Here is a 25,407-nt window from a genome sequence, read left to right on the forward strand (position 1 = left end):
TGGAGCCGAGTCCACGGCCAGATCAGCCATGATCATGTTGAATGGCGGAGCAGGCTCGAGGGGCTAGATGGCCTACTCCTGTTCCTAATTCTTATGTTCTTATGAATTATTGTTTTTTTAATTATACTGTTTGCAACCCAGTACACACAATAAAATTACAAGTTCCTATGGTTTTTAGATATGTCTGCATTAATCATCAAAGGTTACTGTAACTACCTTGCAACAAATCTATATCAAATGCTTCCGTGTAGGTTGTATCCAGTGATAGAATGAAATTTGCAGTTATATCGCGTCTTGATCGCATTCTCAGGACCACGCAAAGTGCATCTCTATCAATAACTCACTTTTGAAGAGCAGTCACACTCAGTAAAGTTGAGAAAAATGTTTAGGTTTGGGCACTGCAAGTGAAGCAGGGGGAAATCAGTTAGTCTCAATAATCTATTTGAACCTGACAAGTTCACAGTATTCCGGGGCATTGTTGGTGGTTGACAACAGCCCGGTTCATTGATGGAACCTGTGGGAGAAGACCTGTCAGTGGGGACCGGGATTCCTCTCCCACCCGCCTCCAGATAACCATGCGAGCCAACGCCCAACTGGGTAGGTTAGTCTTAAGTGGAGAGACAGCAGGAAACCTACCAATATTCTGTACTTTGTACTGGTTAGCTACATGGTTTTAGCTAGTTAAACAGCAGCAGCCCCCCTGCACACACAGATTAGATTTCTAAACCTTTGGCTCTGACAACCTGCGCCTCAACTCACTAGACTTTGGTAAGTGGGCTGTGTTGCTATAGGATGAGAGAGTGTGTGTTCCATATGGGGAATGGAAATTCTTTATATGTAGGTCTCTTAGTACCTTGGCTTGGAGACCCTTAATCGCCATGGCCGAGAAATTACATAGCGCCCTGTTTGTGTATGGTAATATCCAGGTGACATGAGTCCCTGCGCCACGCGGGAAATCATGCCTGGCTCGCAAAATTGGGGTTACCGCCCCCAAGAGTAAGTGGAGCACCTAAAAATGCGCTCCATTACCTTCTGGGATGCTAAGGGAGCAGAAGCAGAGTGAGCGGGGAGCAGCGGGGAGTGGGCCCTACTCTTAATTAAAGGGCAGGGCTGAGCGGCAGACCCTGCGGGGCCCATACCTGGGTCACCGGGGAGCAGGTGCCATGCCATCAGTCTGGCACTCAAGCGGAGTGCCGGGCTGCCAGATCACGGCACGGACCTGCGTTGAAAGATGCAACGGGGTACGACCGGTAAGTCGGCCGATTTTTTTATTTATACGCCGTCACCTCCCCTTTAACTAGCGCTCCCGCGAGCGGCCGGCTGCCATATACACGCCCCCTGCAGCCGTCGCTGGCATTGCCCGGTGCAGCCTTGGGGGTACTACCCAATTTATGCTCCAGAGCGAAAATGGGTCACTGCGCACGGTGATGATGTCATCATCGCCGGCGCAGCGGAGTGGGGTGCTAAAGGTTATTGCCGTCACTAAATTCTCGCAGAATTTAGTGGGCATCGTTAGCGGCGCCGCACCTGGGCCCCAAACCATTTGCACCCCCTTAGCGCCTCCAAGAGGGTGGCACTAACAGGAGGTACAAATGACCCCAATTTCCCACCAAGGGCTGGAATATTCTGCAGTTAGCTGGGTTGGAGCAGTGGGGCCTCGGAGGCTGGGAATTGCAGGACCAGCCAGTGATCAGGGATCTGCAGGGGGTGGTCGGCCAGAGAATTGGCAGGGGGGGGATGGGAGGGGTGGGAAAATCGCCAGAGCATCGGCTGGGAGCGGGGAAGGGGGGGTGAGGAGAGAGGATGGGGGCTGGCCACCGTGGGATTGTGGCCGGCCTCAGCATCATCAGTGGGGTGGGGGTGGCGGACTGGCCTTATGGTGGGGATCGGAGGGCTAGGAAAGCGATCAGAGGCATCGTGGTGGGGTCTCCGATCGCGGGGGTGGGTTAGTTAAGGACCCTGGATCCAGGAGGTGGGTATAAGGCCAGTTACTTCCTGGATCCAGCAGTCCCCGCCTCGGTTTACCTGTCGGGTTTCACACAGGCAGTTAAATACAAAATGTAGGTTTAAAAAAAGAGGCTTCCGGGCTCATTATATTTAAATTGGCGTACACCTTCCTGGGGGTGGGTTGGTCGCCCGTTTCGCCCCCCCCACACCCCCGGCCACCCACCCCCATTAAAACCAGAAGTGGTGTGTTGGAGGCGGGATCAGGTCGGGAATCCCATTTTTAACAATTTGACTGCCCTCATGCTCCAAACCCACCTGTTTTTTTTTTTAAGTGGAAAAGTCCGGCTGATGATGGGTTTCTATGAGTGTCAGAAACCTGGCTGACCAAGTATAAGTCATCAGATCAGCACAAAGACCAAAGTATAACTGACCTGTTTTTTTTTGTTTCTTCTCCTGTTCATCCATCCAGACTTTAGCTGTAGCTTAATGTTGCCACATTTGCCTGTCTTGCCAAGGGTTGCTAGATCAACAGCAGAGAGAATCATATATTTCACTTCAGTGCAGTATTGATGGCTGTGTTTTCTTTTGATTTCCTTTTAGGCTTTAGGTGGATTTCTCATAGCACTGAGTGCTGACGGAAACATTAGTTATATCTCCGACAGTGTTTCTTCATTGCTTGGGCATTTACCGGTAAGTGTGCTGCAGAATTATTTGATGACATTCCGTTTTGCATGGATTGGACAAGTGAGAAACTATGGGATGATGCGAGACAGATGAGAAAGCAGATTGATTTCAACCTGCGGATTTCTACTGTAAATGCGGTGTTAAATTGGTCTGTTCTGTCAACTTGATAGGTACCATTGAACGGCTGCAGGCAAGGTGGAGGTTATTCCCACAGTGAGAATTCTCCATTGTGCAGCTCAGATTGAAAATCAAAGCACATCACTTGCGGGTTTCTTAATTGTGACCTTTAGTCATTGCATTATTCAATCAAATATTTCTACCTTGAATTCTTACTCACTAATCTCTTCTCAGCATCTACAAGCTTTTAAAGAACATAAGAAATAGGAGCCAGAGTAGGCCATACGGTCCCTCGAGCCTGCTCCGCCATTCAATAAGATCATGGCTGATCATCGACCTCTACTCCACTTTCCCGCTCGATCTCCATATCCCTTGATTCCCCCAGACTCTAAAAATCTACCTATCTCAGCCTTGAATATATTCCGAGACTCAGCATCCACAGCCCTCTGGGGCAGAGAATTCCAAAGATTCACAACCCTCTGAGTGAATAAATTCCTCCTCATCTCAGTCTTAAATGACCTACCCCTTATCCTGAGACTGTGCCCCTAGTTCTAGATACTCCAGCCAGGGGAAACAACCTCTCGGCATCTACCCTGTCAATCCCCTTCAGAATCTTGTGTGTTTCAATGAGATCACCTCTCATTCTTCTAAACTCCAGAGAGTACAGGCCCATTCTACACAATCTCTCATCATAAGACAGCCCTCTCATCCCAGGAATTAATCTAGTGAACCTCCATTGCACCGCCTCCAAGGCAAGTTTGTCCTTCCTTAGATAAGGAGATCAAAACTGTGCACAGTACTCCGGGTGTGGTCTTACCTGTACAATTGTAGCAAGACTTCCTTACTTTAATACTCCAACCCCTTTGCAATAAAGACCAACATGCCATTTGACTTCCTTATTATTTGCTGTACCTGCATGCTAGCTTTCTGTGTTTCATGCACAAGGACACCCAAATCTCTCTGAACACTGACATTTAAAAGTTTCTCACCATTTTAAAAATATTCTGTTTTTCTATTCTTCCTACCAAAGTGAATAACCTCACATTTCCCTACATTATACTCCATCTGCCACCTTACTGCCCACTCAATTAGTCTATCTATATATCTATATCGTCAGCAAACTTGGATAATGACCTTCGTCTAGGTCATTAATATAGACTGAAAATAGCTGAGACCCCAGTGCTGACCCTGGCGTCACCCTACTAGTTACAGCCTGCCAACCTGAAAAAGACCCGTTTATCCCTATTCTGTTTTCTTTCCATTAACCAATCCTCTATCCATGCTAATACATTACCTCCAATCCCATGATCCCTTACCTTGTGTAATAACCTTTTATATGGCATCTTATCAAATGCCTTTTGGAAATCCAAATATACGACATCCACTGGTTCCCCTTTATCTACCCTGATAGTTACATCCTCAAAAAACTCGAATAAATTTGTCAGACACAATTTCCCTTTCATAAAACCATGTTGGCTCTGCCTAATCATGTTATGATTTTCCAAGTGCCCTGATACCACTTCCTTAGAAATGGATTCCAGCATTTTCCCGACAACTGATGTCAGGCTTACTGGCCTGTAGTTGCTTGTTTTCTCTCTCCCTCCTTTCTTGAATAGCGATGTTACATTTGCTACCTTCCAATCCGCTGGGACTGTTCTAGAATCTCGGGAATTTTGAAAGATCAAAACCAATGCATCCAGTATCTCTGCAGCCACCTGTTTTAGAACCCTAGAATATAGGCCTTCAGATCCAAGGGATTTGCTGGCTTTTAATCCCAATAGTTTCTCCAATACTTTTTCGCTATTTATATTAATTACGTGAAGTTCCTCGCCCTCATTAGACCCTTGGTTCCCCACCATCTTTGGTATGCTTTTTGCAACTTCTACTGTGAAGACAGATACTAAATATTTGTTTAACATTTCTGCCATTTCCTTATTTTCCATAATAATTTCTCCTGCCTCAGCCTCCAAGTGACCACTGTTTACTTTTGCTACTCTTCATTTTTGCATACTTGTAGAAGCTCTTACAATCTGTTTTTATGTTTCTTGCTAGTTTTCTCTCATCGTCTATTTTTTCCTTTGTGCATATGTACTGTACAAGAGTACTGTGTGTTCTTGAATGTCTTTCCACACTTACTGCTGCAGGCTTGAGCAAAGATCATAAATCACCTGGAAATTCCACTTACAGAATAAATATATTCATCAGTTACTAGCTGTAAATGTTAGTGCAATATTATTAGTACTGGGCTGAAATATATGATTGCCTTCCATGTCTCTTGTGCTAAATTAAGTTTTATAAGAAATTCATGAAATAGTGAGTATATGATCTTAAATACTACGGCAAATCACCGTTATATAAACATGGTTTTAAACTGCAGTATCATCCCATTTGAGATGTAGCCACATCAAACAATATGACCCCGAAGCTGCTGATCAGAAGTTACAAAAGATCAATCTAACCTTTCTTATCACCTCACATCCTAACAGAAAGTATAACTCAATAAGAGAGACTTTCCCAGGGCAATGGTAGCATAGTAGTAATGTTACTGGACTTGTAATCCAAGCAGGCCTGCACTAATTATCTGGAAGACATGAGTTCAAATCCCACCACAGCAGCTGGAGAATTTAAATGCAATTAAACAAATCTGGAATAAAAAGCTAGTGTCAGTAATGGTGGCCGAGAAACTACCAGATTGTCATAAAAACCCATCTGGTTTACTACTGTCCTTTAGGGAAGGAAATCTGCTGCCCTTACCCGGTCTGGCCTATATGTGACTCCAGACCCACAGCAATGTGGCTGACCCTGCAATGGCCTAGCAAGCCACTCAGTTGTATTTAAGAAGGCGGCTCACCACCACCTTCTCGAGAACAATTCGGGATGGGCAATAAATGCTGGCCTCGCCAGCGACGTACATATCCAATGCATTTTAAAAAAAGAAGAGAAACCGCTATTTTACTAACCATAACATACCTAAAATCCTGACAAATTAGAAGGGAGGCCACTTACCTCTCATCCAGCTGTCTTAAACAATCTGGTCATGGCTGTACAATGCTATGACAACTAGATAAAGATAAAGGTGTAATGAGACAGGAATAATAAACGATCTCCTAGTAAAAGATCCTCTCGGAATGAGTGATCACAGTATGGTTGAATTTGTAATACAGATTGAGGGTGAGGAAGTAGTGTCTCAAACGAGCGTACTATGCTTAAACAAAGGGGACTACAGTGGGATGAGGGCAGAGTTAGCTAAAGTAGATTGGGAACACAGACTAAACGGTGGCACAATTGAGGAACAGTGGAGGACTTTTAAGGAGCTCTTTCATAGTGCTCAACAAAAATATATTCCAGTGAAAAAGAAGGGCGGCAAGAGAAGGGATAGCCAGCCGTGGATAACCAGGGAAATAAAGGAGAGTATCAAATTAAAAACCAATGCGTATAAGGTGGCCAAGGTTAGTGGGAAACTAGAAGATTGGGAACATTTTAAACGACAGCAAAGAATGACTAAGAAAGCAATAAAGAAAGGAAAGATAGACTACGAAAGTAAACTTGCGCAAAACATAAAAACAGATAGTAAAAGCTTTTACCGATATATAAAACGGAAGAGAGTGACTAAAGTAAATGTTGGTCCCTTGGAAGATGAGAAGGGGGATTTAATAATGGGAAATATGGAAATGGCTGAGACCTTAAACAATTATTTTGCTTCGGTCTTCACAGTGGAAGACACAAAAACCGTGCAAAAAATTGCTGGTCACGGGAATGTTGGAAGGGAGGACCTTGAGACAATCACTATCACTAGGGAGGTAGTACTGGACAGGCTAATGAGACTCAAGGTAGACAAGTCCCCTGGTCCTGATGAAATGCATCCCAGGGTATGAAAAGAGATGGCGGAAGTTATAGCAGATGCATTGGTTATAATCTACCAAAATTCTCTGGACTCTGGGGAGGTACCAGCAGATTGGAAAGCAGCTAATGTTACGCCTCTGTTTAAAAAAGGGGGCAGACAAAAGGCAGGTAACTATTGGCCGGTTAGTTTAACATCTGTAGTGGGGAAAATGCTTGAAGCTATCATTAAGGAAGAAATAGCGGGACATCTAGATAGGAATAGTGCAATCAAGCAGACGCAACATGGATTCATGAAGGGGAAATCATGTTTAACTAATTTACTGGAATTCTTTGAGGATATAACGAGAATGGTGGATAGAGGTGTACCGATGGATGTGGTGTATTTAGATTGCCAAAAGGCATTCGATAAGGTGCCACACAAAAGGTTACTGCAGAAGATAAAGGTACGCGGGGTCAGAGGAAATGTATTAGCATGGATCGAGAATTGGCTGGCTAACAGAAAGCAGAGAGTCGGGATAAATGGATCCTTTTCGGGTTGGAAATCGGTGGTTAGTGGTGTGCCACAGGGATCGGTGCTGGGACCACAACTGTTTACAATATATATAGATAACCTGGAAGAGGGGACAGAGTGTAGTGTAACAAAATTTGCAGATGACACAAAGATTAGTGGGAAAGTGGGTTGTGTAGAGGGCAAAGAGATGCTGCAAAGAGATTTGGATAGGTTAAGCGAATGGGCTAAGGTTTGGCAGATGCAATACAATGTCGGAAATGTCATCCACCTTGGGAAAAAAAAAACAGTAAAAGGGAATATTATTTGAATGGGGAGAAATTACAACATGCTGCGGTGCAGAGGGACCTGAGGGTCCTTGTGCATGAATCCCAAAAAGTTAGTTTGCAGGTGCAGCAGGTAATCAGGAAGGCGAATGGAATGTTGGCCTTCATTGCGAGAGGGATGGAGTACAAAAGCAGGGAGGTCCTGCTGCAACTGTAGAGGGTATTGGTGAGGCCGCACCTGGAGTACTGCGTGCAGTTTTGGTCACCTTACTTAAGGAAGGATATACTAGCCTTGGAGGGGGTACAGAGACGATTCACTTGGCTGATTCCGGAGATGAGGGGGTTACCTTATGATGATAGATTGAGTAGACTGGGTCTTTACTCATTGGAGTTCAGAAGGATGAGGGGTGATCTTATAGAAACATTTAAAATAATGAAAGGGATAGACAAGATAGAGGCAGAGAGGTTGTTTCCACTGGTTGGAGAGACTAGAACTAGGGGGCACAGCCTCAAAATACGGGGGAGCCAATTTAAAACCGAGTTGAGAAGGAATTTCTTCTCCCAGAGGGTTGTGAATCTGTGGAATTCTCTGCCCAAGGAAGCAGTTGAGGCTAGCTCATTGAATGTATTCAAATCACAGATAGATAGATTTCTAACCAATAAGGGAATTAAGGGTTATGGGGAGCGGGCGGGTAAGTGGAGCTGAGTCCACGGCCAGATCAGCCATGATCTTTTTGAATGGCGAAGCAGGCTCGAAGGGCTAGATGGCCTACTCCTGTTCCTAATTCTTATGTTCTTACGTTATCAAAATTGTCAGTGAATAAATGGACCGCATGGGGTAGCACCAGACATTAAAATTGGCCTCCGTCTCCTCAAATGAGTGACGGGGAGCAGGGGCGGTGAATAAATATTTAGCAACGTTCTGCTGGTGATGTAAAGGTACAGTAGGTGGATGAGCACATGATCAGGTTCAGCTAAATAATAGCTCAACAGTTGACTAAGCTGAGACACTGACTGTACAGGCTCTCAGATGGTGAGTGGATACGTAAGCTGGACACCATAGGGTTTCTGCCACAGTATCCCAGCAGCCAGCTTATCTTCAAGAAAACCAGAAGGTGTCGATCAGATTCTTAATAGAATGCGCAAGGTCCATCGGGAATTCCTGAGCTCAGGAAGAGGACAGCTCTCCAAATGGGAATGACCTCGAAGGACGATGCAGGCAGGCCGCACAGTTCCAGCAATTGTATTCGTTCCCAAGCCAATAAAAAGAATAATGAGATGGATAGTGGACTTTATTGGGTGCACTGCTCCTCAGAACAGTGCATAGTCTTTTCAAGAGAACCTGAACAACAACTAACACCTTATTAATACAATTGCTAGAGCGTCCATTGTGGAATCCAACACCAAATTGTGTGCCCTGAAAGCAGGTAGAAGATAGCAAGCAAGGAACCTACGTTCACATATGTGCCAAAGTCAGGTTGCTAAAGTAGTGAAAACCAGGGAGTCACCATTTAAATTCTTCATCTCCACTTCCGATTGCTGAATGAAGCATCGCGATGCATCGAGAAGGTTATGCCGATAGGGTGAGATGAAGTAATGTGGGAGGAGGCTCATGTGGACCAGTTGGGCCAAATGGCCTGTTTCTGTGCTGTAGTTTCTATGTAATTAGACCAGATTTATCTTGCAACTTCTTGCATCTTAGAACCCAAGAAAACATGGAGCCAGAACAAAATAATTTGCCCTTCCAGCCTGTATCTTGTCAAGGGATTTGCCCAATTATACTGTCATGGACTCTTCCCAACTTAATGGATCCCTGTGAAATTCTCCCTGATCTCTGCAGGTAGTCAAGTGAAAAGTTAAGGACAATATCCATAATTCAACTCTGACCTTTCTCAGAGCAGATAAGGCTCAGTGTTGGGCGACAGAGTTGAGCATCTGCGTCCAATCCTTCTAACCTTCAGTTCCATTCTCAACCACGTGCTCAACCAGCTCCTCTTTAAAGAAATGAATCACTGCAGCATGAACTGTGGCAGTTCAGCAATTGATTGTCAAAACTTTACCTCAGGCAGGTTTTTACATGGTGCCATGAAATCGCAGTTCCGTGGTTAGATGCATGACTCAGTGGTGCAGAACCCAGAGTAAATCCCATCTCCACTCCCTAGTCTATGCTTAGTCAACTGATCTCTGTCAGGGTGGTGGGAGAGGTGCTTCATGCCCCTGATCTGGTGAGGGGGAAAATAATGCTGTTATGATTTGGAAAGCACTGCCTGAAACAGCGGTGGAAGCAGATTCAATAGTAACTTTCAAAGGGGAATTGGATAAATACTTGAAAAGGAAGCATTTGCAGAGCTACGGAGAAAGAGTGGCAGAGTGGGACTAATTGGACAGCTCTTTGAAAGAGCCAGCACAGGCACGATGGGCTGAATGGCCTCCTTCTGTGCTGTATGATTCCTGATTGAAAGTGGATATTGGGTGAAAACACAAAGTAGCTCAGCTGTGACAATTCCAGGTTCAAATAGTCTGCTGACACCCAACAACAACATCTTGCATTCAAATAGCGCCTGCCGCGTGGTAAAACGTCCCAAGGGCTCACCCTCCAAGCTCAAGCATGTAGAATTGTGTTTAAAAAAGTAGCCCCATGTGAAAAGGGGAATGATCAGCAACAAAATGAAAAAAACTTTAATATTCTCAGCACCTACATTCTGTCGCAGGCTAGGAAATTCTCCAAAAGGACTGTCTCGTCCTAATCCGCTGCACTGAGTGGCTGTACGACCCACATTTATATAATAACCCCTGAGCCTTGCATCAGCTAAAAAAATAAATCCCTGAGGAGTCAGCATGCAGCAATGTGCATTGTTTGTTTATCAGTTTCTCAAGCTGTTTGTTAAGACAAGGTGAGAATTGTACTTCCTTCTGAACATCCGGCCAATGCAGCTGAGGCAGGAGTAATAATAAGTGTCTTCAGTACCCTCATTACATGAAGGTTATCTTGCCAAGCACAATAATTACTGGAGTTCTGGCTTGATATTTTATTGAAACTTACACAGTGTAGTAGAAGTAAGCCAAATTCAAGATTTACTAGATTCACAAAGTTTATTCCCCTTTTACCAACAAAGTACAAGCTGGGCACTTCACCAAGTTTTCATTTGTGACTTTGAACTAGAAAAGGGAAGTGACATTTTAGTAATTGAGCCTTGTGTGTGCGTGTGTATGTGTGGTTTTGTATGTGCGTATGCACGTGTGTGTGTGTGTGTGTGTGTGTGATTTTGTGTGAGTATCTACACGCGCGTATGTGTGTGTGTGGTTTTGTATGTGCGTATGCACGTGTGTGTGTGTGGTTTTGTATGAGCGTATGCACACGCGTGTGTGTGTGTGTGTGGTTTTGTATGTGAGTATGTACTGGTGTGTGTGTGTGTGGTTTTGTATGTGCGAATGCACGTGTGTGTGTGTTTGTGGTTTTGTATGTGCGTATGCACGCGTGTGTGTGTGTATGTGTGTATATGTGTGGAGGGATGTTACTTTTTTGAATTTTAATATGCAGCCACAAAGCTGATTGGTTTGGTGCTGATTAATGGCTAGAATCATAGAATGGTTACAGCACTGAAGGAGGCCATTCGGCCCATCGAGCCCGTGCCAGCTCTCTGCAAAAGCATTTCAGCTAATTCCACTCCCCCGCCCTTTCCCCATAGCCTAGCAAAATTTTTATTTTCAGTTACTTATCCAATTCCCTTTTGAAAGCCACTATTGAATCTGTCTTCACCGTCCTTTCAGGCAGCGCATTCCTGATCCTAACCACTCTCCACGTAACAAAGAGTTTCCTCATGTCACCTTTGGTTCTCCTGCCAATCACCTATGGTTCTCGATCTTTCAACCAATGGGAACAGTCTCTCTCGAGCTACTCTGTCTTGAACCCTCATGATTTTGAACACCTCTATCAAATCTCCTCTCAACCATCTCTGCTCTAAAAACAACAACCCCAGCTTCTCCAACCTATCCACATAATTGAAGTCTCTCATCCCTGGGACCATTCTTGTAAATCTTTTCTGTAGCCTCTCTGAGGCCTTCACATCCTTCCTAAAGTGCGGTGCCCAGAATTGGACACAATACTCCAGTTGAGGCTGAACCAGTGTTTTATAATGGTTCAATGAGTCCCATTCGCCCCTCAGTTTTCACAAGATCCCTGTTAAGTGCTGATGAAGGAGACTATTCAGCCCATCTAGCTTACCTTTTGTAGAAACCGATACTACCCCCTCCATCATCGCAGCATCCAACGACCTTTTGAATAACCTAACCTTAGAGACATCAAGAATTAAATGTCCTCACTCCAAGTACAGACCCAATGTGGGCTAAGTACAAAAGCTGATAATGATCACAGCAGTGGTCAGAGTTAGTCTTGGTCACCCCCCATCTGGAGCACTCCGTTCAGTGTTGGGCACCGGGGTAGTAATGGGGTGCAATGAGGTTATAACCCTGGGGGAAGGGGTCGATAGCACCTCTGGGGAAATGAGCAATGACTTCATCGCTGTGTGTGTGCCATTAGCTCCGCGCCCCAGGTTGGCACACGCACAGCGATGAAGTCATTACCGTGCGCACTGACCTTCACCGACCCCTTTATGCCCCGTGGGCGGAGAGGATGATGCCGGCTGTGTCATCGCCAGCTTCGCAGGTCGTGAAGTTGCCGGACATCCGCCGCCGGGGCGCCCCTTAAAGGTGAGGCCGTTTGTGCTGGGGGCCGGCATAAATTTTCTGTCGGCTGACTCTTCGATAGGGCCGCCATCCTGCACTTGTCACTCCATTATGGGTGCCGGGCTGTTGGCCCAGTTGAGGACGCCCCCTGCGGCTTTAATTGAAGGGGAGGGACGTTCTGCCGCATCAGCGCGATGCGGAGCATCCGAGTAGCACTGACGTTGCCAGCGGGGAGCTGGGCTCCAGCCTGGGACTGACCCTCCACTGGCACAGAGCACCTCCTATAGCGCTCCGCCTCTGTTGAGGGGAGAAGGACTTAATTCTGCACCGGGGGAGTGGGCGGAACATCTGGGCAATAAAAGTCCCGGCCTTGGAAGATTACCGCCTCCCAACAGGGCGCGGGGCAATTTTGCCCCCATATTGTCCTTGGAAGGGCGCAGATACACCAGAATGATGCCTGGGTTTAAAGGGCTAAATTATGAGGACAGGCTACATAAGTACGGCTTTTATTGCCTTGCGTTTAGAAGATTGAAGGGTGATCTGATCGAGATGCTTAAAATGATGAAGGGATTCAAAGTGTAGATATAGAGAAACTATTTCTTCTTGTGGGGGAATCCAGAATTAGGGGGCATAATCTTAAAATTAGGCTATTTAGGAGAGAAATCTTGTTTTCACGTAAAGAGCAGCAGAAATCTGGAACTGGCTCCCTCAAAAGGCTGTGGATGCTGGAGGACAACTGGAGCTTTGAAGACCGAGATGTTGGTTAAGAGTATCAAGGGATCTGGAGCAAAGGCGGATAAATGGAGTTGAGGTACAAAGCAGCCATGGTCTCATTGAATGGCAGAATAGGCTCGAGGTGCTGAATGGCCTACATTATGCAATTCTGTTTACAGTTGTCTAATTTCTTGCTTGCAAGTTAAGAAAAATAGGTGTTATAAAAGTAATGAATTAACACCTCTGGTTCATATCAGTAGAAATAGCAGACTAGCATAATGATTCAATTACGGGACTAGTAATCCAGACACCTAGACTAATAACCTGCAGATGTGAGTTCAAATCCCACCACTGCAGCTGGGGAATTTGAATTCAGTTAATCTGGAATTTCTTTTTAAAAAGTGGTGTCAGTAATGGTGGCCATGAAACTACAGGATTGTCACTAAAAACCCATCTGGTTCAATAATGTCCTTCAGGGAAGGAAATCTGCCTTCCTTACCCACTCTGGCCTATATTCTTGCTTGCAAGTTAAAAAAAATAGGTATTATAAAAGTAATTAATTAAAACCTCTGGCGGGACCTGGGGGTACTTGTGCATGAAACACAATAGGATAACATGCAGGTACAGCAAGTGATCAGGAAGGCCAATGGTATCTTGGCCTTTATTGCAAAGAGGATGGAGTATAAAAGCAGGGAAGTCTTGCTATAGCTATATAAGGTATTGTTGAGGCCACACTTGGAATACTACATGCAGTTTTGGTTTCCATATTTATGAAAGGATATACTTGCTTTGGAGGCAGTTCAGAGAAGGTTCACTAGGTTGATTCCGGGGATGAGGGGGTTGACTTATGAGGAAAGGTTGAGTAGGTTGGGCCTTTACTCATTGGAATTCAGAAGAATGAGAGGTGATCTTATCGAAACGTCTAAGATTATGAGGGGGCTTGACAAGGTGGATGCAGAGAGGATGTTTCCACTGATGGGGGAGACTAGGACTAGAGGGCATAATCTTAGAATAAGGGGCCGCCCATTTAAAACAGAGATGAGGAGAAATTTCTTCTCTCAAAGGGTTGTAAATCTGTGGAATTCACTGTCTCAGAGAGCTGTGGCAGCTGGAACATTGAATAAATTTAAGACAGAAATAGACAGTTTCTTAAATGATAAGGGGATAAGGGGTTACGGGGAGCGGGCAGGGAAGTGGACCTAAGTCCATGATCAGATCAGCCATGATCTTACTGAATGGCAGAGCATGCTCCAGGGGCCATATGGCCTACTCCTTTTCCTATTTCTTATGTTCTTATATATGACTCCAGACCAACAGCAGTCTTAACTGACCTCTGAAATGGCCGAGCAAGTTATTCAGTTGTAAAAAAAAATGCTACAAGAAAGAATAATAAGAATAAAACTGAACTAACCACCCAGCATCAACCACAGCACTGGCTATGGACATGATAACGACACACCCAGCCCAGTCGACCCTGCAAAGTCCTCCTCACTAAAATCTCGGGACAAGTGCCAAAATTGGGAGCCAGGCGTACCTAAAAATGAGGTACCAACCTGGGGAAGCCGCAACACAGAACTACATGCGTGCTAATCAGCAGAAGCGGCATGCTATAAATAGACTAGTCAAGCAAAAGCCTGACATAGTCATACTCACAGAATCATACCTTTAGCCAATGTCCCAGTCTCCTCCATCACCATCCCTGGGTATGTCCTGTCCCACCGGCAGGACAGACCCACCCGAGGTGGCAGCACAGTGGTATACAGGCCCTAAGAGTCCTCAACGTTGACTCCGGACCCCATGAAGTCTCATGGTTCAGGTCAAGCATGGGCAAGGAAACCTCTTGCTGATAACCACCTATCGTCCTCCCTCAGCTGATGAATCAGTGCTCCACCATGTTGAGCACCACTTGGAAGAAAGACTGAGAGTAGCACGGGCACAGAATGTACACTGGGTGGGGGGACTTCAATGTCTCTCATCAAAAGTGGCTTGGTAGCACCACTTCTGACCGAGCTGGCCAGGTCATGAAGGACATAGCTGCCAGACTGTGCCTGCGGCAGGTGGTGAGAGAACAAATATGAGGGAAAAACCTACTTGACCTCATCCTCACCAATCTACCTGTTCAAATGCATCTGTCCATGACAGCATTGGTAGCAGTGAGCACTGCACTGTCCTTGTGCAGATGAAGTCCCGTCTTCACACTGAGGTCACCCTCCATCGTGTTGTGTGGCACTACCACCGTGCTAAATGGGATAGATTCCGAACAGATCTAGCAGCTCAAAACTGGGCATCCATGAGGCGCTGTGGACCATCAGCAGCAGCAGAATTGTATTCCACCACAATCTGTAATCTCATGTCAAGGCATATCCCTCACTCTACCATTATCATCAAGCCAGGAGACCAACCTTGATTCAATGAGGAGTGTAGAAGAGCATGCCAGGAGCAGCACCAGGCGTACCTAAACTAAGGTACCAACCTGGGAAGCTGCAACTACATGCACGCTAAACAGGGGAAGCAGCATGCTATAGACAGAGCTAAGCGATCCCACAATCAAGGGATCAGATCAAAGCTCTGTAGTCCTGCCACATCCAGTCGTGAATGATGGTGAACAATTAAACAACTAACTGGAGGAGGAGACTCCATGAATATTCCCATCCTCAATGAAGGCAGAGCTCAGCATGCGAGTGCAAAAGACAAGGCTGAAATGTTTGCAACCATCTTCAGCCAGAAGTGCCAAGTGGATGATCCATATCGGCCTCCTCCTGAGGTCCCCACCAACACAGGAGCCAGTCTTCAGCCAATTCGATTCACTCCATGTGATATTAAGAAACGGCTGAGCGCACTGGATACAGCAAAGTCTATGGGCCCCGACAACATCCCGGCTGTCGTGCTGAAGACTTGTGCTTCAGAACTAGCCACGCCTCCAGCCATGATGTTCCAGTACAGCTGCAACACTGGCATCTATCCGACAATGTGGAAAACTGCCCAGATATGTCCTGTCCACAAAAAGCAGGACAAATCCAATCCAGCCAATTACCACCCCATCAATCTACTCTTAATCATCAACAAAATGATGGAAGGTGTTATCGACAGTGCTATCAAGCGGCATTTACTCACCAATTACCTGTTCACCGATGCTCAATTTGGATTCCGCCAGGACCACTCAGCTCCAGACCTCGTTACAGCCTTGTTCCAAACATGGCCAAAAGCTCTGAATTCGATCATCATCATCACAGGCAGTCCCTCAAAATCGAGGAAGACTTGCTTCCACTCTAAAAGTGAGTTCTCAGGTGACTGTACAGTCCAATATGGAAATTACAGTCTCTGTCACACGTGGGACAGACAGTGGTTGAAGAAAAGGGTGGGCGAGGAGCCTGGTTTGCCGCACGCTCCTTCTGCTATCCGCTTGATTTCCACATGCTCTTGGCGACGAGACTCGAGGTGCTCAGCGCCCTCCCAGATGCTCTTCCTCCACTTTGAGCGGTCATGGGCCAAGGATTCCCAGGTGCCAGTGGGGATGTTGCACTTTATCAAGGAAGCTTTGAGGGTGTCCTTGAAACGTTTTTTCTGTCCACCTGGGGCTCGCTTGCCGTGTCGGAGCTCCGAATAGAGCGCTTGCTTTGGGAGTCTCGTGTTGGGCATGCGGACAGTGTGGCCCGCCAAATGGAGCTGGTCGAGCATGGTCATTGTTTCGATGCTGGGGCTGTTGGCTTGAGCGAGAACACTGATGTTCGAGAGGTGAGGTGAGCGTGACTACTTTTAACATCAAGGCAGCATTTGACCGAGTGTGGCATCAAGGAGCTCTAGTAAAATTGAAGTCACTGGGAATCAGGGGGAAAATGCTGGCTGGAGTCATACCTAGCACAAAGGAAGATGGTGTGGTTGCTGGAGGTCAATCATCCCAGCCCCAGGTCATCACTGCAGGAGTTCCTCAGGGCAGTGTCCTTGGCCCAACCATCAATGACCTTCCCTCCATCATAATGTCAGAAGTGGGGATGTTTGCAGATGATTAACAGTGTAAAGTTCCATTCGCCACTCCTCAGATAATAAAGTAGTCCATGCCCGCATGCAGCAAGACCTGGATGACATTCAGGCTTGGGCTGATAAGTGACAAGTAACATTCGCGCCACACAAGTGCCAGACAATGACTATCTCCAATAAGTGAGCGTCTAACCACCTTCCCTTGATATCAATGGCATTACCATTGCCGAATCCCCCACCATCAACATCCTGGGGGTCAGCATTGATCAGAAACTTAACTGGATCAGTCACATGAATACTGTGACAATAAGAGCGGGTCAGAGGCTGGCTATTCTGCGACAGTGTCTCACCTCCTAACTCCTCAAATCCTTTCCATCTACAAGTCATACACCATCCTGACTTGGAAATATATCTGCCGTTTCTTCATCGTTGCTGAGTCAAAACCCTGGAACTCCCTCCCTAACAGCACTGTGAGAGAACCTTCACCACATGGACTGCAGCGGTTTAAGAAGGCGGCTCACCACCACCTTCTCAAGGGTATTTAGGGATGGGCAATAAATGCTGGCCTTGCCAGAGGCACCCATATCCTGGAATGAATAAGAAAAAGACTAGATCTGTTTTCAACAAAGCTATTAGAAGTTATTCTCTAGAGCTCATTTCTTCTTCTTTCGTATGGTAGTAGCAAAGCAAATCAAATGTCAATATCTAAGTCAGAGATCCAGGCCAAAGTTTCTGGTGTTACAGCGTGGATATCTTGTAGGCTGCCTACAAATTTCTTCTGAGGGCAGTGCTCAGTGATGTGCTCCAGGATCTGATTAGTCGCATGATGGGCATGCTTTAATCTTCCACCTATGGAGAAGGTGGCAGCATCCACCATGACCAGTTCTGAGGCAGTTGATGCTTGTCCGCTGTTTGTGAGGAAGGTTTGATCCTTCAGGTTGTACTGTGGGGTCCTCTATAGGGAATCCATTCCGTATGTCGCATTTCTTCCAAGCATTTCGCCATCGGTCATCAAGGCTGAGGGGAGATCGCTGGAGGATTTTGTCAACGGTCCAAAATGGCCTTCTAGACTTAAGACGGGTTGGCATTAGATTGTTCAGGGCGGCCTGGATCGGCATCTCTCTGCTGGTGTAGCGGTTGTATTCTCTGGAGACCGCATACTCGCGGCGTAGGCGTGGTGGTGCGATGTTTGCAAGCACGGGGAGCCAAGGTCTTGGTGTCTCCAGAGCTGGAGTTTCTATTCAGCAGCCCCTGGTATCAGATTACACGGGAAAATGCCATGTTTTTTTGTCCCCAGCTAGACAAGGAAGGGAAATGAACAGTTATGTAGACAAGAAGAAGAGAGAACAACTTTCATTAAAAAGTTAACGTCTTTTCTTTTGTACCAGTCAGATCTAGTGGACCAAAATATATTGAATTTCCTTCCGGAACAGGAACATGCGGAAGTATACAAGCTGCTCTCGAACCAGATGCTAATGACAGACCAGGTTGCTCGCGATTACTTGAACAGTACGTATTCTGTTTCCATTTGATTTGTCATAAAAACAAGTGTCACACTGCTAAAGCTTAGTGCAAATTTCATTGACCTCGTCAGACGGTGTATTTCAGGTATTATCCCAGTCCTGGTTTGTTGTTTTGAATGTGGCAAATGGAATATAATGTGGAGAAATGTGAAGTTATCCACTTTGGTAGGAAAAATAGAAAAGCAGAGTATTTTTTAAATGGTAAGCGATTGATAAATGTTGGTGTTCAGAGGGACCTGGATGTCCTTGTACATGAATCACTGAAAGTTAACATGCAGGTACAACAAGCACTTAAGAAAGCAAATAGTATGTTGGCCTTTATTACAAGAGGATTTGAGTATAAGAGTAAAGACTTCTTATTGCAATTATATAGGGCCCTGGGGAGACCGCACCTGGAGTATTGTGTACAGTTTAGGTCTCCTTACCTAAGGAAGGATATACTTGCCATTGAGGGAGTGCAACGAAGGTTCACCAGACTGATTCCTGGGATGGGGGGATTGTCCTATGAGAAGAGATTGAGTAGATTATGCCTATATTCTCTAGAGTTTAGAAGAATAAGAGGTGATCTCATTGAAACATACAACATTTTTACAGGGCTTGACAGGGTAGATGCAGGGAGGATGTTTCCTCTGGCTGGGGAGTCTAGAACCAGGGGTCACAGTCTCAGAATAAGGAGTTGGCCATTTAGGACTGAGATGAGACAAAACTTCTTCATTCAGAGGGTGGTGAATCTTTGGAATTCTCTACCCCAGAGGACTATGGAGGTTCACACTTTGAGTATATTCAAGATAGAGATCGATAGATTTTTGAATATTAAGGGAATCAAGGGATATGGGGCCAGTGCCGGAAAGTGTTGAGGTTGAAGATCAGCCATGATCTTATTGAATGGCTTGCACCTGCTTCTAATTCTTATGTTCTCATGTTCCTATAAACGTGGGCTGAAAGAAAATGGGGCAGTGCAACAAGTTTGGTAATAGCGTGTTGGATCACTTATAAAGTGTCAGAGTTTGGATCCTTGCTTTAAATTCAAACTCAAATTGCTCTCAGTGGGTGAGATTTAGCAGCACTGAAACATATTACTAGATGCAACACTTAAACAGTAAAAGTGATTCCACCCGCACGGGAAGAGCTGACAGCATCATGCGTCACCTCACTCAGGAATAGTAACTATGGAGAGGCCCATCGCTTAAGTCATGGAAGGACCTAAGGTTGACAAAACTATATTAAACTAGAAGACAAGGAATAGAGTGTGAGATAGTTGAAAGAATGACTTGCATTTATATAGTGCCTTTCATAACCTCAGGATGTCTCATAACGATTTACAGCCAATGAACTTCTTTTGAAGCGTAGTCACTATTGTAATGTAGGAAACACGGCAGCCAATTTGCACACAGCAAGCTCCCACAAACAACAATGTGATAATGAGCAGATAATCTGTTTTAGTGATGTTGGTTGAGGGACACCAGGGAGAACTCCCCTTCTCGTCTTCGAAATAGTGCCATGGAATCTTTTACGTCCATCTGAGAAGGAAGACGGGGCCTCGATTTAGCATCTCATCTGAAAGATGGCATCTCTGAAAGGGCAGCACCCTGTCAGCACTGCACTGGGAGTGTCACCCTAGGTTTTGTGGTCAAGTCACTGAAGTAGGACTTGAAACTATAGCCTTACTGACTCAGAGGTGAGAGTGCTACTACTGAGGTATGGCTAGCATGTGTCAGAAACTCTTGTGAGTTTTTCCTGTAAATCGGCATAAGTAAGAGTGTCCTGATTTTGTTGTGTCAGGTTGGTGTTTTTACTGGGGCCAAGATTACTCAATTCAGTTCTGACTGTGTTCCAACAGTAAGATAACAATTAGTACAGGTTTAATGGTGATGTGTGAGTATGGCCATCTGAAGTAGTAATCGGTGGAAGTCGATGAGAGAGCCTGGCAGCCTGAGTAATAACACAGGTTGCGTATCATAGAATCATAGATCATAGAATCATAGAATAGTTACAGCACAGAAGGAGGCCATTCGGCCCGTCGAACCCATGCTAACTCTCTGCAAGAGCATTTCAACTGGTCCCACTCCCGTGCCTTTTCCCTGTAGCCCTGCAAATTGTTTTCCTTCGGGTACTTATCCAATTTCCTTTTGAAAGCAATGGTTGAGTCTGCCTCCACTGCACTTTCAGGCTGTGCATTCCAGATCCTAACCTCGCGTTGTGTAAAAAAGTCTTTCCTCCTGTCACCTTTGGCTCTTCTGCCAATCGCCATAAATCTGTGTCCTCTGGTTCTTGATCCTTCTGCCAATGGGAACAGTTTCTCTCTATCTACTCTGTCCCGACCCCTCATGATTTTGAACACCTCTATCAAATCTCCTCTCAATCTTAAGGAGAACAACCCCAGCTCCAGCGTAGGATCCCAGTTGGCTGGATTGCAGCGTATACATACGCTACAGGTGCTAGCCTTAACTCAATGAGTAGCATGCTTGCCTCTGAGTCAGAAAGTTGAGGGTTCAAGTCCCACTCCCAAAGACCTGAGCGCAAAATCTACATACTTACAATTTCGTACATGTAATTCCCTGGGTTGCAATCATACTCCCACCCACCACCCCATCCACCCCCAACCCCGCCCCAAATCAGAGTTGTAACTAATTTCCATTTGCGTCTGCATCAAGGTTTTTAAGATTGTTTTGTACAGGGCCTGAATTAGCAAGCACTGTTGCTAATGTTTAAGATTGTTTTTGCACGTTAATGTGCACGTTGTTTTTTGAGAATCTGATGGTGCTTTGATGGGTGATTCATACTTCTCGGTACACTATTTTCACACATGTAACCTTTGGGAGTTTCAGGCAGAGGTAAAACAAAAGACTGAGGCATCTGTAACCAACGTTTCAGCTGCAAACGAAAACAAAAAGTGCAAAAAGCCAAGACTCAAAAATGAGTCAATATTAATGTAAAACCACAACAAAGTTTTCGGAAAAAACAAGTTGCAAAACCAGCAGATTGAGTCATTGCCTTCAGGTAACATGGAAACAGGCTGTACAGCAGGAGGCCATTCGGCCCATCGTGCCTGTGCCGGCTCTTTGAAAGAGCGATCCAGTTAGTCCCACTCCCCTGCCCTTTCCCAATAGCCCTGCAATTTGCTTCCTTTTCAAGTATATATCCAATTCCCTTTTAGGTATAGGAGAGGGCATTCCATTGAAAGAATACCACACTTAAAATTAATTTATTTCACAATGAAAGCTTGCTTTTCAGAAAAAGTAAAGGGATTGGCTTTTCTGGTCCTATGTCTGATCACCTGAGTGGAGGGAATGGAAAAAGATTCGGGGGTGCCTATCGGTCGATTCATTAAAACGGGTTGATGGAAAATTGCACTGTTTCTAACGATTCTCCATGATTCACTGTGGCCTAGCAATCCAATTCATCCAGGTGCTGGTCAAGGGATGTCATTCCACTTCTCCCTCCTCCTGCTTTTATTTTCTAACTCCGAGACTTGTTTGTCGGTCACATTTGCATTTATTTTTGTTTCTGATTTACCTCCCCATGGTGATGTCTACAAAATATCAATGAACTCTGATTTCAGCAAGTATATCCACAGTGCCAGTGTGCTTCTGGCCAGTCAGTGAGGGAGGGGGAATGATTCCAGCCGTGGCTCAGTGGACAGCACTCTCACCTCAACCCTACTCCAGAGACTTGAGCACATCATCATCATCATAGGCAGACTTGCTCCCACTCTTAAAATGAGTCCTTAGGTGGCTGAACAGTCCAATACGAGAACCACAGGCTCTGTCACAGGTGGGACAGATAGTCAGTGTGGGAAGGGGTGGGGAGTCTGGTTTGCCGCATGCTCTTTCTGCTGCCTGTGTTTGGTTTCTGCATGCTCTCGTCGATGAGACTCGAGGTGTTCAGTGCCCTCCCGGATGCACTTCCTCCACTTAGGGCGGTCTTTGGCCAGGGACTCCCAGGTGTCAGTGGGGATGTTGCACTTTATCAGGGAGGTTTTGAGGGTGTTCTTGTAACGTTTCCGCTGCCCACCTTTGGCTTGTTTGCCGTGAAGGAGTTCCGAGTAGAGCGCTTGCTTTGGGAGTCTCGTGTCTGGCATGCGAACAATGTGGCCTGCATAGCGGAGCTGATCAAGTGTAGTCTGTGCTTCAATGCTGGGGATGTTGGCCTGGTCGAGGATGTTAATATTGGTGCGTCTGTCCTCCCAGAGGATTTGTAGGATGTTGCAGAGACATTGTTGGTGGTATTTCTCCAGCGACATAATCTAAACAAGACACACTTGTCAGAGGTGGTGCTTTTTGGATGAGACGTTAAATCGGGGCCCCGTCTGCTCTCTTAGGTGGACATAAAAGATCCCATGGCACTATTTCGAAGAAGAACAAGGAAGTTCTCCCCGGTGTCCTGGCCAATATTTATCCCTCAATCAACATCACTGAAACAGATCATCGGGTCATTATCACATTGCTGTTTATGGGATCTTGCTGTGCATAATTTGGTTGCCGCGTTTGCTACATGACAGCAGTGACTACACTCCAGAAAGTGTTTAAAGTGCTTTGGGACATCTTGAGTTTGTGAAAGGTGAAAGCAAGTCTTTCTTCTTTTACAATTTCTTTGTGTACACGTTTGAAGCCAAGCTGCAGACACAATTTGTGCTGGAACTAAAGTAGTTCTCACGGGGAAAATCGAAGCAATAATTTAATTCGGCTTGTGCACAGTGTGCAGTGAATGTTAACCCCAGGTTTCCATGCAGACAGCACAAATGGTTCACACTCGGTTCGGACTGATGTTATATTCCAGTAATTCTTTCTACATGTCAGGAAGCAAGTTTCTATCACAGGAATTGATGCATGGTTTGCTGTCGGGGTCGGTGATGCTTAAATAAATCGTCCCAATTATGCTGCTGAGGTGGACCTCAGAATGCGAACATGTTCTCTCCATGTTAACGATACTGCCAGTAAAGCAGTGAGCTGAACACAGAGTAGACCGATGGCTTACTGCTGATCAGTCAGTTACATTTATAATGGCAAATGTCTCAAAAGGCATGACGAGGTTGGACAACTGTTAATAATGATTGAGGGGTGAGTTGATTGCCTCTAAATTCCCTGAGGTCCTGATCGCGGAGACAAAGAAATTAAAGGATTTTTTGCACAATTGATACATTTTGGTCAGTGCTCCATTCAGAAGGTTTTGAGTGCACGAGATGGTTAAAGCAATAACATCACTTTTAGCTCCCTGTTACCCGTGACTAATCACCTTCTGAAGAAAACTAGCCTGAGCACTTGTACGAAGTTGCAATGACTGAAATTATTTTTAATTTCCTCGCACTTCAAAAATCCATTAAATAATCATTATTATTTTACTATGGCAATTCGATTCATCTCAAAATCTGCGTGCTCCAATTCAACTCCTCCTTGTTTGAAAGTCTCCTCACAGTGCCAACTTGATTGTAATCAGAGGCATGCCAACATAAACTGGCTGCAGCCGAACTACCAAATCCCCCCTTGTTCCAGACGGGTTGTCATGTTCTGTGTGTAATGCTGACCACCTATTCTCACCAGATCGCTGTTTTACACAGGAACATGCAACACAGACAGGCAAGGGAAGAGCAGCGGCCTGTCGCACATTCATGATTCCTGGAACGTCATGATTAAATACTTCCTCCCCCGCACCCCCCGCCCCGGGAAAAAAAAACATGCAAACTCCTGTAGCAGACAAAAAAACAGGAAAAATATCCCAGGGTTAAAAAAGGCCCAATTATTGACAGCTTTGTGTTGTCTCCCAGGAATAGGTCGGGATCGATTTTGACTTTTGGCCAATTGGCGGAGTGTGCTGCTCGTCCGCTCATTCCGGCGGCGAAGAGGCGCCAAACAGGCATAGCGGGCCGTTAGGCTCCCGGTCCGATTTTGAGGCTGTTACTGCCCATCAATGTCAGGCAAGGGCACTGAAAAATGACTCGTTCAATCTACCCAAACTGTTTTCCCTCAGGACATCTCGGGAAGAGAAGACAAAGAAAATTTTCAACCTGCCGGTTTAGACTTAATTACCACAGAACTTTACCATGACTAATTTGATGATTTACTATCCTTGGAACTGAAAATTCAGTGGAAAGACTGTGTAGCACAGGCCACAGTGCAGTAAAAAAGAATTAGCACCTGGGAATGAAAAATGCAATGTTGTGTGTTAGACTGGAGGATTATATCTGAGGGTAAAATATTGATATTGAATCGTCACTTGAATCGTTACTTTCTAAAAAGAGTTCCTCTTGAATATGTTTATCGGAAAACATTCAATCTATGTGTTAAAGTTAGAATTACTTTGTTCATTGTGGTAAGATTTTGTTTTAAAGCGATTTCAAATAAGATGAGGCAGATTCACTCTTTAATTCATAAATATGTCTCAGACTAATCTGGTAATATAACGTCAATAATAATAGCATCTTTCCTTCCTTTTTTTAGATCAAAATCACATCGAGTTCTGTTGTCATTTGTCAAGAGGATCATTAGATCCAAAGGAGCCTCCTATGTATGAATATGTGAAATTTGTAGGAAACTTTAGATTTCACAACCTTGGTGAGTTTAAAGTGCAGTGCTTCACACGTCCTGCTCTGGTTAATTATTTCGGGATCAACAAGAGACCCTAAAAGGTTTAACTTGTGGGTCTTTTACTGAAACTGTAAAATACTGAAATTAAGCTCTTCCTGCCATGAGCTTAAACTACTTTATTAGAAGGATGTATCCAGTTTCTAAATTCAGCTTTTATAATTGTTGCACCTTGTTTTACAATCACATTTGACAAGGTCCCACACAAGAGATTAGTGTGTAAAATTAAGGCACATTATATTGGGGGTAATGTATTGACGTGGATTGAGAACTGGTTGGTAGACAGGAAGCAAAGAGTGGGAATAAACGGGTCCTTTTCAGAATGGCAGGCAGTGACTAGTAGGGTACCGCAAGGTCCAGTGCTGGGACCCCAGCTATTTACAATATCTATTATTGGTTTAGATGAAGGAATTGAATGTAATATCTCCAATTTTGCAGATGACACTAAGCTGGGTGGCAGTGTGAGCTGTGAGGAGGATGCTAAGAGGCTACAGGGTGACTTGGACAGTTTAGGTGAGTGGGCAAATGCATGGCAGATGCAGTATAATGTGGATAAGTGT

General features: G+C 45.2%; 1 protein-coding gene and 1 long non-coding RNA gene across 2 annotated transcripts in view; one reads left to right on the forward strand and one right to left on the reverse strand.

Moving 5' to 3' along the window:
* The window catches only part of npas2 (neuronal PAS domain protein 2), a 104,110-nt gene that overhangs the window by 12,275 nt on the left and 66,428 nt on the right, over window positions 1-25,407 (forward strand). Inside the window, exons 4-6 of the mRNA XM_070882060.1 lie at window positions 2,548-2,637; window positions 18,132-18,252; window positions 24,704-24,817. Of these exons, the coding sequence (XP_070738161.1) occupies window positions 2,548-2,637; window positions 18,132-18,252; window positions 24,704-24,817 (325 nt within the window). The remainder of the gene's footprint in view (window positions 1-2,547; window positions 2,638-18,131; window positions 18,253-24,703; window positions 24,818-25,407) is intronic.
* The window catches only part of LOC139265147 (uncharacterized), a 75,802-nt gene continuing 52,646 nt past the window's right edge, over window positions 2,252-25,407 (reverse strand). The window contains exons 3-4 of the long non-coding RNA XR_011593476.1: window positions 5,755-5,808; window positions 2,252-2,467 (exon numbers count right to left, since the gene is read on the reverse strand). This is a non-coding gene — a long non-coding RNA (uncharacterized lncRNA). The remainder of the gene's footprint in view (window positions 2,468-5,754; window positions 5,809-25,407) is intronic.

The sequence above is a fragment of the Pristiophorus japonicus genome, chromosome 6 (assembly GCF_044704955.1).
Source record: "Pristiophorus japonicus isolate sPriJap1 chromosome 6, sPriJap1.hap1, whole genome shotgun sequence".
NCBI lineage: Eukaryota > Metazoa > Chordata > Chondrichthyes > Pristiophoridae > Pristiophorus > Pristiophorus japonicus.